This window comes from Pezoporus occidentalis, unplaced genomic scaffold (genome assembly GCF_034315485.1).
Source record: "Pezoporus occidentalis ecotype Australia unplaced genomic scaffold, CSIRO_AGI_Poc_V1 ctg115, whole genome shotgun sequence".
Classification (NCBI taxonomy): domain Eukaryota; kingdom Metazoa; phylum Chordata; class Aves; order Psittaciformes; family Psittacidae; genus Pezoporus; species Pezoporus occidentalis.
The window spans coordinates 1,653,998-1,670,863 of record NW_026912940.1 but is presented as its reverse complement, the minus strand read 5'-3'; the positions used below and the strand labels follow the sequence as shown (position 1 = coordinate 1,670,863).

The window sequence follows — 16,866 nt, the reverse complement described above, 5'->3', positions numbered from 1 at the left end:
AAATGTTACTTCCTGGTCTCTCAGTCCAGAATATTCAGTCAATTATCTTCATTGAAGGGAGAAAATGTCACGTTTTGCAATGTAAAAATTGGTGTTGATAAAAACTGTTGTATCTGCAAGGAAAAAATGAACACCACTAACTTGGTGAAACCACCTGGAACAATACTTGAAAAATAAAAAATTCCACCTGAAGACCAAAATGACATATACACATACGTGTGTAGACAAACACACATGCACATAATCACAAACCTGCAGAGCTAGGAAATGTGTTTATGCTGGGTAACTAGCAAGAAAGCTTGTAATTCAGCACTGGTGAATATTACATGCTGTGCTGGTTTTGGCTGGAGTAGACACTTGCACATGGAGATACTGAGGGGAGAAATTTACCCCTGAAAACATCTTCCCAGAAGCCTCTCATCTCTGACTTCCCATAACCTTCATCCTCTTCTGTGGTAGCCCCCTGGTCTGGTCCTTTGAATCTGTGTGAGTCAAGAACTCATTTTTAAGTACAGGTTCTCTTAACAAAGGCATATTACTTTAAACTGAGGCCTAGACATGCAATAGGGTATGTATCTATATACATACACATAATACATGCACATACTAAAAATACAAGACACTTGTGCAATACTTTACCACAACGAATAAATATGTATCATCATCCTGTGGATATTTTCTGCCAAGAACTATTCTGTTCCTAGATGAATGCTAGGGAACATGCCTGTGCAGGTTATTGTTACCTTGTTCAGAAAAGTAGCCATGGAAAAGCACTAAGAAAATATATGGGGAATGCCAACTTGAAACCTCAGTTCCATTCTGATGAAATACTACATTTTTATGTGACCCCCAAAAAACTGCTTAATAAGGCGTTTTAATGTTTTTTTTCATAGCTGTGAACAATACATATGGCAAATACACTGATCCATCTACTAAGAAACAATAAATTTTTCAGCTGCTTTTCCTTATAGGAAAGTGTGGAAATTTCACTAAGGCAGAGGAACAGTAAGTCAGTCATGTTACATCATTTGTACTCCTCTAAATCCTTTAGCAGAATTACCGCTTGAGGACTAACCTTTGTTTCTGAAAGTATTACAAATAAATAACTTTACAGAATATTGATTATTTTAAAGATTAGATTAATAACCAGTTATTTAAATCTTTACTGATAAGAAATCTGATTTTTCCAACAAAACTGCCCACATTATTGGGAACTGCATTACTTTTCTCACAGCATAGAGATATCAGTACTAGACTTTAAAGTTGACTGACGCATAGCAGCAGCGTGAAATAAAACTAATGTGAGTATATAAATCTAATATACAGTCTAACACCTCTTTACAGACACAACACAAAGTATTTATAGTACTAAGGAAGATTGGCTTGCGCACCTCAGATTTGGAATAGTGGTATGAGGATGAAAAAATTAGCCCATGGTCTTTACATGACCTAGAGGGCCAGCCTGGACAACAGAGTAAGCTGAGACAACATCGCTTCACCATGAGTAAACCAGTCTCCTGCAGGAAGACTAATCATCTGAGCAAAAAGTGAACCTGCTTTTGAGCTGCCTAGTTTACAACTCAGTTTTATCAATGTAAAAGGAAACTTCTTGATGCAGTTGCTTACGTGAAGATGTTAATCTAAAATTTCAGACAGCTTAGTGTCAAACACACCTCCAGAGCTCTGTTACCTGGAGGCAGCAGAAAGGTGGAGGTGATAAACATTTCAGCTACCCCAGGTAACCGGTTCAAAGCAAATGCAAGGTGACACCTAAATGTACTTACCCCTGCCAAAGAGAATTACCCTGTTTTTAAATTCTTATTTAATAACTACTGTTAGAGCACAAAGAGGACACAGAAATACTCATCTATAAAAACTGTCTTCAATACAAGCGTTGAATTCTAATAATATTCTAAATCCACCTAGTATCCAAAAGTTTCTTACGGTTAAATGAAATCAAAATGAAAAAAAGCCCTTTTATTTTGTTTTCCTCATCCTGAAGACAACAAATTCCATAAACTCCTCAAGTGCTAACTCCACAAGCAACTTGTTCTACAATCTCCCAATTCATCTGTACTGTCTGCATAGCAAGTATTAATGGTGGATTGTTTGTTGTATTTACAGCAAGTTTATTGGGGAGAGGAAAAGTATTCTTTTACAAATGAGCCATGTTCACTGTTGAGATTATTTCCAAAAAGAGCATTCAGAAAGCAAACCTGAATATATTACATTGACAATTATTTTTCAATATTTTAACATCAGCCACTTAAAACTGGTTGGGTTATTAGCACATATACTGATCTTTAAATATACTATTTCTACATAAACAGTGCAAATCTCAATATTCACATCAACCTGAAATTAATGCTGCAATTACTGTTGACATTCACATCAAGAAAGTAGTAAACTATTTCACATGAGCAATTCCAAAACCTTAGAATGCCATTATTAATATTAAAGAAACACAGAACAAACACATGGGGCTTCAAAGCCTTGTTTTGATACACACAATCCCTGTAAACATGGATGTATTGTACTTGTCAATACTGATATCTGATATAATTTTATAAATAAAACCATTGATATAAACAATTCCTATAATCATTTTTTGCATAGGGTTTGGATTAAGGTTACTTTAAGACAGAGCAAGCTGTTAACAAAATCCTCTAGTCAATTAGTCTTCCATCACACAAATTCAGGCATATGATTAAACTTTACTCAAGGAGTCTCTCTGACTTCAGTGAAAACTTACACATGTAAGCATATGCAAAACTGGAGTTAACATTAACACTGAAGTTACCCCTAATCATTGAGAATACAAGCAATAAAAGAGCTCTCCATAAATTTATAAAATATACCAATTTAAAAGTTTATGCTGATGTTTCTGTAAGTCACATTTATGATTCCAAACAGTTATGTACATACTATACTATCACAGTAGGAAATATTTCACTGTAGAACGCCACAGTGAACAAGTTGTGAAGCACAGTGTTCAATATAATTTCCCTTTAGTATTCCCAGTGCATAAGTTGTTAACATCTACACTACACAAGGTGCCCAGGTCTAGTATTTGTTATGTACAATGTAAAAGCAAGATAGAAAGAGCTTTGCATTTTAAAGTAAGGAATGAAAACAGTAGGTAATATACAGGGATTCACTCCTGCAAAATACAGAATTCTCCTTCACAATGACCACAACCACTGAATATGGTGGATTTCAGGTCATTCAACCCAGTAAAACAGTGCTCAGCACCTTGTAGGAAGAGAGATCTGAGTGCACTTTATTATAAAACATCTCCTTTCGATGTCATAAAGTGCAAAAAACATATATCCTAATATTTTACAGTCACTATTAAACTGCCATATTTGCACAATGCAAAATTCAGTAACTTCTTATACATTTTGTATGGACCCTATAATAACAAATGTTGAGACTGGAGTTTTGCATCTCTACAAAAATTCTTAGTATTTTAAAGATATTGTGTAAATATAAAAAGAAAATATAAATTATAATTAATTCTTGAAATAGATATTTTAACATGTGAACATTTTCCAAAGCATTCAGTATGAAATTTCACTTTCTCTTACAGCATTACATTTTAGAATCTGTAAAACATTTTAAAAGCCTATACCTTGAAAAAGTAGAAATAAAAATTGTTGTATCACAGTACCAGACACCTCATCTCATCAGACATCTTTTACCCTAGATGTTTCTAAAAAATTAAAATAAAAAAAAACCCAAACAACTCAAGACTTATATTCCCAGTTGTTCAGAACAAGATATTTGGAGTTACTTCTTAAAAGAACATAAGAATTGCATAAATTCATTTTGCTCTTAAAACTCAAATAAATGGGGTAAATCGTAACGACAAATTTAAGAGGCCTTAAAATACTATACTGCTTTGGTGCATTGTACCAGTGACTCTTTACATGCATGAAGAATCAAATTTTATGACATTCTTCACAAAGCTGGGTAAAAGCAGAAGTTTAAAGAGTTTTATACATGTTACAGAGCTTTCCTTTCTTTTGAACACTGGGGAAGAAAACAGGAGGAAGACTGACACTGAGAAACTGTCTTCCTCCAAGCTGCACCATGAGCATCATAGCTCCTGACCTTGGGCTTCACTGCACAATAGTAATTTAGCCCTAGGAGAATACAGTGTTGGTTGTATAATAGTTTTATACCATATCCAGTGATACCAAACTTAATGCTAACAAGAAATGTATTGAAATACAAAGGTAAAAAATGATTGAAATATATTTTTAAAGCAACAGACACATTAATGTAGCCTGCAAACCACAGGGAGTTTGGGGGGGAGAAGACAATATAGGTTTATAATAAACTACCAAGTTTATGACCACTTAAATCTTCAAGACAGGGTATTCTCTGCTTTTCAGTCAGAGAACTGGAAGATGGTTTCTGGGTTATTGCTGTCTGTGGGGTTTGTTGGCTGCAGTGTCTTTGTAGGTGTAGTTTTACCATGAGAATGAGAGGAAGAAGAATGTGAACTTTCACTGGAGCTGCTACGTGTCTCTGTGCTTGTACTTGTTTTTTTCATTTTCCTTCTCTTTGCAAGAGGTGCCTTGTCAACATTCTGCAGACAAAATCCTTCCCTTTTGTACTTGTTAAAGGCCTGTTTAAAAATAAAAGGTAATTCTAAGCTTTCCAAGAGGCTTAAGACATTTTATGGCTTGTAGTTTATTATGAGTGTTCTATGGTAAATCATAAGATAAACTGTAATCTCTTGAAGGATCTCTATGAATAACTTTAACAATAACTTTACTCGCCTTTAGAAGTATTCAAGTGCCAATACATAACATTATTAATTCACATTATCGTCTTGTTTTTAATTGTTGTTTTCTAATTGTTTTTAATTTAGAAGTATTTTTAATTAAGCCTTAAACCTATTTAGAAATACATTTTCAGGAACCATGCTTTGTTAAACTTCACTGGTTTTCTTTCAGCTCAAATTATGTTGCATTATCAGGACCTCTCCAAGTAACAATTATTTTCTTTTTCTCTTCTTGGTAATAAACATCTGTAAGTATTTCAGCATAAATTTGCTCAATTACTGTTTGCTCTCTGCAGAAGGGAACTTGAGAATCAACATTATGTTTGTATAATACAATTTCAGTTCAAACATTTTTAATAAATATACAATGGTAGACAAGCAAGTCCATTAAAAAAAAGTATCCATGATTTTAAAAACATGAACTAGGTATGTTTCAGAAATGTTACCTCAATTTTTTAAGCATAAGGACAAAAAGTCAAACAGTCACTTAAGTTAAACAGAAAGAGTCTATTTTTTTCCTAAGTTTGAAGACCTTTTAAAATATTTCTCTAGGAAACATTTGCAATACCTACTTCATGTACAGCCATGTCTCTGTCCCTAAAACCCCACCAATATAAACCTCTTCAAGAAATATATTCTTGCCTCATCATTCATGTTTTCACTCTACTTAATCACAGATGTTAGATACCGCAGAAAAAATTGCAGCTATAAGCAATCACTGAATTATAAGCACAAATACGTATTTTTAATTAGGAGAAAACGTACGAAAAAATCTACATTAACACATTACAAAATTTAGCACGTGACAAAAGATTTCTCAGAACTTACATGAAAAGTGGCTTTGACATATGTGTGCACTGCAGCTCCTGAGGAGCCTAAGTTATCAGGAGTCATTAGAGGGTTGGACGACAGCTGGCTGCCATCCTGAAGCCATTCGTTGTATCTCAGGCTGGACATTTTTATTCTTTTGTTTGGATCCACTGTTAGAAGTCCTAATAGGAATATATTACATTCTCTTAAATTGTGAGCTCTTTATTTTCTTTTAATAGAAAGTTGGATTATTTTTTAAGAAAATCTCATGTATTGCTTTGGTAAGTAAATAATGCCATTATTTATCTTAGGTATGCTAATATTTATCCTAGGTAAGGCTCACACCATGTTATACTGTCATTCTCTCCAGAAGAATCATTAAATACAAGAAACTGCCATTTAATTGTTTGATAATTCGCATATCTTCACATTAACTCAGAACTACCAATAATTTCTTCTCTTAAAATCTCTCTAGGATTTAGTTCAGGAGGGTAGACTGAATGTTGAAATGCCTACCTTTTTGGCAGAAAAATTACTTACAAGTCTGCTTCTAAAGAAATTCAGAACTCAACCTCAGTTAAATTAGGACTGGTGCCTATCTCATGCTGAAAATATAATTAGATGCTCAAAAGCTATGGGGAAATCAAAGCATGGCAAATGTGAATGAAGCAGCTCAGAAATACAGCAGTTGTGGTACATGCATTCAAAACCAGCCAGAGTAAAAGTGACAGGAATACATTCATTTTCTGCAAAAGCTCAGCTTTTAAAACATCTCATAACTTGGTATTTTTACAAAGCAACCATAACATAAAAGAAGAAATCTGCTTTTAAACAAGTTTTAAAAGAGTGACATCACTTTTTCTGAAACTCTTTGGCTACTTTTAACCCCACACACCTTCCATCAGCATCTCACTACATTAGAAAGCTCTCTGCTAGGTGTACAAGCAAGTTGTAGTGCCATTCCAGTGTGTCCACCTTTATTCATAACTTGAATTAGGGGCTCAGTACATAGCTTAAGCTGTGGATACTATTCTGTCAGGTTAGACACTGACACATATGCATACTTCTCTAAACTTTATCTTTTGAGATAAGAACATAAGATACATTAAATATTTGTGAATACGTACCTTGAATTAACTCTTTAGCCTCTTCAGAAACATTTTTCCAAGCTTCTCCTTCAAAGGAAAATTCTCCCTTTTTAATTTTTTTCATAATTTCCAATGCACTGGTACATGTTAAACTTTTGTCTTGAGACTGAAATGGTACCTGTCCTGATAGCATTGTATACTGTCATAAGAACAAAAGTAGTATTAACAAACACAGTGTATTTGTTGACAGTCTTATTACTAAATACGGAAAGCTTCTGTATGCATCACCACTGCTACACAATAAAACTTCCACTAGTGTATCTTTGAGGGCTACAGAAACTTAAAGTATGCAAGACTTTCTTTGGAGTCCTTGTTAGAACAAAACAAACAAACAAACATTCATGTTTCATGAAAATATCTGCAAAACACAATGGTATTTCTATCCAGTTTATACCTACTGAAATTAATTTTCTGTAAATCAGAATGCAGGTTGGTTTCTTCTCTGAAATGAGTCTGTATGAAGATGGATGCCTGCTAGATCTTCTAACAAGATCATCTCTTTTTAAGAACCAGATCATATCAAGTACTTTTTCCATTCCAAGAAATGCTGAATTTAACTTACTGCTTTGGAAAAAACATCTCCATTCCTAGAAAACATCAGTCTCTGGAATCTATTATTTGTGCAGAGTATTTTCACTTCACTTGAAATATCATCTATCTAATTCAAGTCTGAAATTATGTCAAGTCCTTTGCATTTTAACAAAAAGTAAATACATAAAATGAAGTTACAATTGAAAACCTCTATCACTCACCAAAATGACCCCCAAACTCCACAGATCACAGGACTCGTCATAGCCATTGTGATTCAAGAGCTCTGGGGCAGCATAATGAAGAGTAAAACATGGAGTCTTAAGAGGCTGATTATCGGGTGGTTTTAAACGAGCAAAGCCAAAGTCAATTATTTTTATTTCTGAATTATCAGTTTCATCCGTAAATAACAAATTCTGTAAAGCAAAGACAAAATCAATACCAGCATCGGGTAGAAAATTGGTTAGAATACTTAAATAGTTATATTTTCCTCCACACTTAATGCTGCAGAAATCTATCTAGGGAAAAGGGGAACTGAGAGACACTGGGGGGAAAAAATGGAGAAGTAGGAATAACGGTACTCTGGGATGTAAGAAAATATGATGTGTTTATCCACCTCCTGAAAATCTGCAAGTCGAGTTAGTTCTGTCTGAGATTATTAATGAAAATGGGTATTCAGCAGAGAACAATAAGGAAAATAATTTGGGGAACACTGACAAGGAAAAAGCAAAAGATATCAACATAAGCGGAGAATTGCCTTCTTCCTCAAAGTATATTTTCTTTAACTTCTGCTTCCTTCTGGCATGCTCCAAAGGACAGCTTTCTTGCATGTGGAACTTGTTACATGTCTTGTCTTGCAACTGAATAGTCTTTGGTCCTCAAGTAGTAACACACTCTAGCCATACTGCTATGGGCACAATAACGCAAAAGAAAAATTTGCAAGTGAAAGATGGCGGACCGGGAAGTTCAAGCACTGAAGGTTACAGAGCAGTTCAACCTCTAACCAGTGGCCTACTCCTTACACCAAGGTAAAGAAACTTTGATACAGTAATCCCCGAGAATTCCAACTTTACAGACTGGAACGTGGCATCTAGGACTTGAAGAGAGACAAGTTGTTGTCAGTTTGGAAGAAGATTTCAGACAATCTGTTCTTCTTTTCCCCTGAGTATTTATTTTTGTCATGATAAAAAGACAATGATAAAAGAGCGAAGCTAAGTTTTAAGAGAACTGGCGGAGGTCAAGATGAATTATAAAATATTTCTACTCCCCCCTTGAACTTCTGAGAGAAAGAGAGCAAATTATTTTTTGTTGCCTTTGCTGTTTAACCTATGCAACACTACAAAAAGTCACAATATTCGAAATCCTATAGCCTATGCAAATTTGTAATACAAGAAGTGAATTACTAATTTCAAACTCATTAAGAAGGGGGAAAGAAAAATGATTGCTAGACTGCAAGCAGATCAGTAAGGACAACCTGAGAGCATTTATTATGGATAAAACAGAATAGCTACTACAAAATTTTGCATTCTGTACTGCTGTTATACATTAATGCACTGTTAGAAAAGTCAGTTTTCTGTATTAGAATGTTGTGCAAAATGGATCTGAAGGAAGCCAAATTTCAGTAGAAATATTAATACAGTGAGGACAGCCAATTAATACAATCGCTGTTCTTTTTTTTTTTTTTTTTTTTTGGTTATAAAGCCAACAAGTAAATAACTGCAGTGACATTCAATTAAAAAGACCTTTCCTAAGACATGATTCTTTCTTAAGACAAAAATGAAACTGGTTATGTACAGAAAGAAAGGTACAGTCCAAATGTTCTAAGCCATCTTCAGACTACTTCATTTATCTGGTAAACACATAGTGTTACATAAAAACCACACTAAATTATCTATTTTCTATCCAGTACCTTTTCCTCTATTTTGCAGAGCAAATACGTGACCTAATGACTATTGCTTAGATCACAAAAGCCTTCCATCCAGTTCATGCAATTAAAAAAGCACCTCATCCTTAGCGACATCTGACCAGCTGTATTTTTTAAAACAGACTTACCAGTATCACATTAGATGTAAAATCTGAACATCAAACAAATCTGACTGAAATTGTTAGAAAGGAAACAATTTCCTATATATATATATATTTTTTTTTACAGAAAGGTGCACTAACCACATCTATATTGGGAAGCCTGCATATCCCATACCAAGTTCATGTGGAAATCTAAAATAGCAACTTTCAAAACAACAGACAGGAAGGAGACAAGCTGGTTAAGTCGAACTTTGTGGAGGCAATGCATTCTGCAAGCTGTTTGCTAACCCTTCATTACTTGGACTTCCCAGACTTCTGTTCTTGAACATGATATAGAATTGAAGACTACCTAATTTACCATGCAGCTGAAGCTCTGCTTTACAGAATCTGGCCTTTACATTCAAAATGGTAATAAGGCTAGAATGATGAGAATAGAAGAAAGGATTTCTGGGTTTTGCCCTTTAAATAATCAGTTTCAAAAGCTGTTTTCTTTCCTTGATGCTGTCAGCAGAAAAACGTTTTCCAAGAATCACATTTTTAATTAGCACATTAGAATTTGACAATAGCCCCTCTTCATTTAATTTTTTATTTAGTGCAGAGACTCCAGTACAGATTTGTTTTCAAACATGTATTTTGGACTAATTCTGGAAAACAGTTATACATACAACAGTTATAATACCAATACCTAGCAGACTTCTTCACCTGTTGAGCTGGGATTACGATAAAGGAAGTAAGTTTGTAACACACCAGAAGGTACGCTACAAAAGCATAAAACATTGGTAAGAATGGTGGATCATTTTAAACTCCAAATACAAAAGCAGCAGCTATTTCCTGAGGTATGATGACTGTAATCACCAGTACAACATCCTTACTGGATGAACTAACATCAAACTATACTATTTGTGGGCTAAAGATAACTAACACGTATCCAAACCCATTATTGCCACAGGAAAAGGAGAAAATACAGGCTGCAGGAAGAAGAACAAAGTCAATGGTCAGCCTTACTATAGGAAACTGAATTGCCTGGAAGGCAAGCTGTTGCTGCACAAGAAAAATATCAGAACAAGAAACTATTGAAAAATACATATTAAATGATTGTATCTTTTGGGAAACCACTAAACTCACTAAACTCAACTCACACTTTTTGATTAGTTGGCTGTGATAGTTTGTGGTTCATTTTGCATTTGACTGAGACAGAAGACAGTACAAGGATGTTGCAGCTACCTCCAGAAGAAGCTCTACTGAGGGAATTAAGATCAAAGAAAAGGGGGAAATGTACAGGCACAGTACCCAAGCAACACAACTCTGCTTGTGAACTGTTTCATACAATAAATACATATTTACCACTAGTAAAAATTGTCCCCAAATAGGCAAAGAATGTCTCAGAAAAATGTCTACAGAATTTGCTGTTCATAGGTAAAAGAACTGTTAGGAGTTAATTTTTCACTTTAAGCAGTTTACACCATAACTTTTTCAAAGTAAAAGTGATTAACATTCTATTAAAAATACAGAAGTAGAAAAAACTAATTAAAACTGCAGGAACAAAAATAACATCACATTTCAGATATTTAATAACGTAATGTCTGAATATATATATGTATATATGCAAGTCACTATACCTCGGGTTTCAGATCTCTATGGACTACTCCTACATCATGCATATGGCTCACTGCTGAAACAAGTCTGCGCATAATATGACTCGCTTCAGTCTCACTGAAATGTTTCTTTTTCTGAATACGCTCAAGCAATTCTCCTCCCTTCAGCAATTCCATTACTAGAAATGTGTGAAGCTGAAACAATGAAGAAAAAAAAGGCGTATTAGAAATTTAACATTACAAACCAACATTCATTCAGGAGCTAAATGCTATTCTGATAGGTTCTTAAAGTTTGAAGAAATAAAACTGCTGCTCATAGTAATTCATAACGCCAGTAAGCGGCACCAAATTGAATCTCAGATGACATTTTCCCCATCAATCTCACTGAGACTGGATAATGTTGATGTCTTTCCCATGTCCACCCACACTTATTTACAAAAATGCAATGCCACCATGTAAAAGGATAAGTTTGGATAAGGGAGACAAAATGCCTTTCTTTTGGATTACAAAGCTAGAAAAAAAAAAAAATTCTGTTTAAACCTGTTCTGATGTAGGGATAAATGTCTATCAATATGCATAAAGAGGTAGACTTTAAATGTTACCAAATGCTTTAAAAGCACCATGATACTTTACTGTGAATTCAAAGATTATCTAGAATTTCTTCTGATTTCATCCCCTACAGAGAAGAAGCCAAAGCTACTCTACTATCACAATCACAACACATATCTTCCCAAGCACTATAGAGTACTTTTTAAATTAAAAAAGTAATGATTGTTTAGATGATTGCTCTTTTCAAGATAATCAATAAGCAGTGACTTCCTTGATTATATGGCAACGTTAGCACATAATCAGCTGTAATTCAAATGTCTTGCCATTAAGCAAAAGGCAGACTTCTCAGGATAGGAAAGTGAAGTTAGCATTCTCAAAAGGTAATGGATATAGGCATGGGATGGCTTCTACATTTCTTTCTCCAGAATGATAGTAACAAAAGTAATACTTCAAGTAAAGAAAAAAAAGTTCTGGGAAAAGGTCAAAGAATGAAATCAAAAGAAACAGTCAGGAACAGAAGGTGCACAGTATTTAGGTATCAAAGAACACAAGCAGAGCTATGCAGACAGAAAGTGGCAACAGAACAAAGCGCCTCCTAGTCACATTTCTAGTAATACTTGTAAGATATCCTCTCCTGCAAATTTTCTTTATGTTTTGGGAGTAGCCAACAGGAAAATCAGGAAGGATAAAAAGACTTTTCTCTGCTAGAAAAGTTCTTGTGGCTTATCAGAAGAGACTGCAACTCTATGGGTGGATTACTAACGTAGAATTTGATCAGACTGATATCGGAGCAGGTTAAAAATTGAAATTTTTTTTTTTTTTAAGACAAACCACAGAAATGTCAAACTAGAAAATTTAGAGCTGTTTCAGTCTTCAGAATATTGTGCATGATTAATCTGGAAGATACCATCTGGGAACCACCAAGAGCAACTAAAAATACAATAGTTAGGCTGGTTGAGAGTAGCTTATTCAGTTGCAGAGCAATCTGAAGAACATATTTTTTTAGATATTCCTGAGTATAGTAATTTTACTCAAAGGAAAATGAAAAAAAGTGTCCTGTTCTACACATGCCTCATATTGTACATAAATGTAAAAAACTGCTTCCTTATCATTAAAGATTAATGTACAGAGTTTTCATCTTCTCATGCTCCACATGAGCACCCTGCTGGTCCTTGTATAAATAGCATACTGGGATAGACTGGGATATGTGGAGAGGCAAGAGAGCCCATAACAAAATCTAGACTAGAATCACAGAGTAGTTTAGGTTGGAAAGTACCTCTGCAGGACAACTGGTCCAAACCCCTAGCTCAAACCAGCACCAACCTCTAAGTTAAATCAAATTATAGCTTATTAGATGCTCTGCAGCTTGCATTATACTAAGAAAAAAGACAACTAAGGACTTAAAATGAACCCTAAACTAATCTCAGTATGTTTTCAAATAGAGGCACTACTTTCACATTTGGCAAGTTAGCAAGCTACAAGGTTATCTCCATTAATTTACTAATATGCAAGAAAAAAAAAAATGCAGTAGATATGTAATCTTCATATGTAAAATTTCCAAATTATTTTACAAAAATTATTTTTACAAATACTATTTTAAGATTCATGACATCCACAAGGGAAGGTGATTATCTATTCACAGGTATGGAAACTAGGCCATGAATATAATGTATGACAATTAACAAAGTAGATCAAGGACAGAAATAGAATCCAAGACTCTAATTCTTCCAAATACTTTATTGATTTGGTAGAGTAACTTCAGAATGTAGAATGCAGAACTTCTGCTTCATCTTCTATACTGACTAGACAAAAGCCCTAGGGAAAAAAGTTGTCTCCACTGTAACAGTACGCTTAACTCCTAAAAGTTCTTGGGAAAAGACATGGCAAAGTATTTGGCTAGTGCTGATTATAGTTTCTTCAAAATACCTGGTCCTGAAAAACTTCATGCAACTTCACTACATTCGGGTGTCCTTCGCAGAGTTTCAGAGCTGTTATTTCTCTCTGGGTGTTGGCTTCCATTCTGGAAAAATTGAGCAGTCATTTTGTACCAGTTTTACTGGGCAAATTTCACTGAGCAAATTATTACTACTCTTTTTGTAATTACTTGCAATCCAAATTTTCTTAATATTACAACCACTTAAACACAATGATAAGCATATTCAAAGTAAGCTCAGCAAAACTCTCTACATAGCCCTGCAAGTTAGGACATAAAAAACCACACCCAAATAAACAATGTTTTTAATGCAACTGCAACTTGTTGCAGCAAAAGCTGAAATGATATTATAGAATAGTTTCCATTCAAAAAACCTTTCCCTGAGTCTAAGGCAATTTGACTTCACCTCTGTTCCTACAAGTATTTATTAGTTCAGCTTTATCTTGAAGACTCAAATTATTGGACCAATCCTTTTCCATTCTTACAGGAGGCAAGTACTTCCAATGCTGTATAGAAACTATGAACTCCTAATAGAGAAGAGTAACATTATCTACATATGAGCTGTGTTATACAAATGAACCCCTAAACAGGCCATTGTAGCAATATGAAAGAGATAAGAAGAGTAGCTGAGCAACAAAAATCATCCCACAAATTCTCTTTCAAAACTGAAAGCTATAGCCAAAAAGTTAACATGGTAAACATTATAAAACCTATGTGAATGGGGACAGAATAGAACATTTTGATTCCCAGTAAATATGGTGACTTATCTGGGGCAAATAATGCCTGATTTTTTTTTTTTTAATGTTTTTTTTTTCCAAAATTTTCCTTAAGAAAGGCTACTCAAGTAGTGACTTGGAGAATGGCCTTCGGGATAACGCAGATAAAAATCTCTCTCTCACACGTTCTTAATTTTTGGTTGCATTCCCCACAACCCTCCATCCCACAAGAAATTAAAAAACCTGATTCAAATAATCTTTTCCCCCTAAACTACTATAAGGAGAAGGTGGGCCTAGGAAACAGACGAAAAAGGTTCAGCATCATGAACATCAACCTTTCTGCATGGACTTTTCTGAGTATTACCCCTCTATAAATAGTTAACCATGTCAGATTTTAAACAGAAAATATCATGAAAAACAACTTAGAATCTCTAAAACAATAACTCAATCTACTTTACTGTTTCATTAGCCTTCAGACACATAGATACACCTCAAATTGTTGGACGGAGCCAAGTCCAGCACTACTAACAAAGTAGCACCATAGAGGAACTCTTCATCCAAGCTTTCACCTCAACTATCATGAAAAGGTTTGCCTAGGTGTGGGATTCACTTTTGTGGCACCTCTGATGGGCAGGAGTGAAAGACTGACTGACTTGGAGGCAAAGAAGTTACCAGAAACCTATTATACTTTTCCTTTTAGCAAGAGTTACTAGAGTGGTCCTCAGAGCAATATTATTTACTGTTTAAAAGCTTCTTACTGAAGGCTGGTTTCTGTCCAGCCATTCAGAGTGTGGGTTTACTGCTCCCTCTAAATACTGCACAAACATGCTCTGAGTCTGCTCACAGCCTGCAATCCTAAAAAAAAAACAAACAAAAAAACAACAAAAAAAACCAAAACCACAAAACAAAGCTACTTAAAATATCTCTATTGCACGTGGACCACTTCTTTACCTTAATTTAGGACCTAAAAAAAGCTAGGAGGATTAGACAGGTTAATAAATGCTTAAAAGGGTTGTGTCATAGTCAGGGGTTTGGGTGTCTTGAACATGGGACCCAAGTTTGTAGGCCAGGTCTAGTGGGGGCTGGTGGAGCTGGTCCGACAAAGAAAGGAAAGAGCAGTTTTGGTAGGAGGCTTGCCAGACTGGTCAAGGAGGCTTTAAACTAGTTGTGCTAGGGGAGGGGGGACATCATTCCATTCCAACACACCCAGTCAGTTGCCAGAACCTATAATAAATGCCTGGAGCAATGTAGAGATATCCCAACTGCTCCAGCCAATGAGCCAGCTTCAGCTGGAGCTCAGCTCAGATGCCTCTATACAAAAGCCTGTAGCATGGGGAACAAACAAGAGGAATTAGAGGTGTGTGCACGTCTACGGGGGTATGATATAATAGGCATCACAGAAACATGGCGTGATGGCTCCTAAGACTGGAGTGTTGGAATGGAAGGTTACAGGCTCTTTAGGACAGACAGGCCTGGCAGGTGGGGAGGGGGCATTGCCCTTTATGTTAGGGATAGGCTGGAGAGTATGGAACTCTGTCTGGGGACAGGTGAGCAGTCCACAGAGAGTTTGTGGGTCAGGGTTAAAGGGAATATAGCTATGGGAGACATTACTGTGGGGAACTCTTACAGATCGCCTGATCAAGGAGAACCGGCGGATGAAGCACTCCATAGACAGAAAGGAAAAGCCTCACGGTCACAGGCCCTTGTTCTCATGGGGGACTCCAACCACCCTGACATCTGTTGGAACAAAGGTACGGCCCGGCACAAGCAATCCAGGAGGTTTCTCGATTGTGTGGAAGACAACTTCCTTCTGCAAGTAATAGAGAAGCCAACAAGGAGAGGTGCCGTGCTTGACCTCGCGCTCACCAACAGGGAAGGGCTCGTTGGAAATGTGACACTCCAGGGCAGCCTTGGATGCAGCGATCATGAGATAGTAGAATTTGAGATCCTCAGGACAGTGAGGAGAGCATGCAGCAAGCTCACTGCCCTGGACTTCAAGAGAGCAGACTTTGGCCTCATCAGGAACCTGCTTAGTAAGGTTCCATGGGATATAGCCCTAGAGGGCAGGGGGGCCCAAGGCTCTTGGTTGACATTCAAGGAACACCTGCTACAAGCTCAGGAGTGTTGTATCCCAACTAGAAGGAAGTGCAGCAGGAGGGCCAGGAGACCTCCTTGGATGGATAAGGAGCTGCTGAGGAAACTTCAAATGAAAGAAGTGAAGCAAGGACAGGCGGCCTGGGAAGAGTACAGGGATGTTGTCCGGGAAGCTAGGGACCAGGTTAGGAAAGCTAAGGCTCAGTTAGAATTAAACTTGGCCAGAGGTATTAAGGGTAACAGGAAGGGATTCTACAGGTACATAGCAAATAAAAAAACAGACTAGGGAGAATGTAGCCCCCCTCAGGAAGCTCTCGGGAGAACTGGCTACACAGGATTTGGAGAAGGCTAGGGTTCCGAATGACTTCTTTGCCTTGGTCTTCACTGGCAAAGGCTCTGACCACACCACCCAAGTCTTGGAAGGCAGATGCAGGAACTGTGAGAATGAAGACCTTGGGCCCACTGTGGGACAGGATCTGGTTCGAGACCATCTTAAAAATCTGAACGTGCACAAGTCCATGGGACCTGATGAGATCCATCCGTGGGTCCTGAAGGAGCTGGCAAATGAAGTTGCTAAGCCACTGTCCATCATATTTGAGAAATCATGGCAGTCAGGTGAAGTTCCCGATGACTGGAGAAAGGGAAATATAACCCCCATTTTCAAGAAGGGGAAAAT

General features: G+C 36.3%; 2 protein-coding genes across 8 annotated transcripts in view; one reads left to right on the top strand and one right to left on the bottom strand.

Moving 5' to 3' along the window:
• The window catches only part of DGLUCY (D-glutamate cyclase), a 185,476-nt gene that overhangs the window by 41,602 nt on the left and 127,008 nt on the right, over window positions 1-16,866 (top strand). The window lies entirely within an intron of this gene.
• RPS6KA5 (ribosomal protein S6 kinase A5) overlaps window positions 1,966-16,866 on the bottom strand; it is an 84,590-nt gene continuing 69,689 nt past the window's right edge. For all 7 annotated transcript variants that reach the window (XM_062638349.1, XM_062638356.1, XM_062638361.1 and 4 more), the window contains 6 exons: window positions 13,374-13,467; window positions 10,923-11,093; window positions 7,503-7,694; window positions 6,730-6,889; window positions 5,621-5,784; window positions 1,966-4,633 (listed from right to left, as the gene is read on the bottom strand). In XM_062638349.1, the coding sequence (XP_062494333.1) occupies window positions 4,394-4,633; window positions 5,621-5,784; window positions 6,730-6,889; window positions 7,503-7,694; window positions 10,923-11,093; window positions 13,374-13,467 (1,021 nt within the window). In that variant the 3' untranslated portion in view covers window positions 1,966-4,393. The remainder of the gene's footprint in view (window positions 4,634-5,620; window positions 5,785-6,729; window positions 6,890-7,502; window positions 7,695-10,922; window positions 11,094-13,373; window positions 13,468-16,866) is intronic.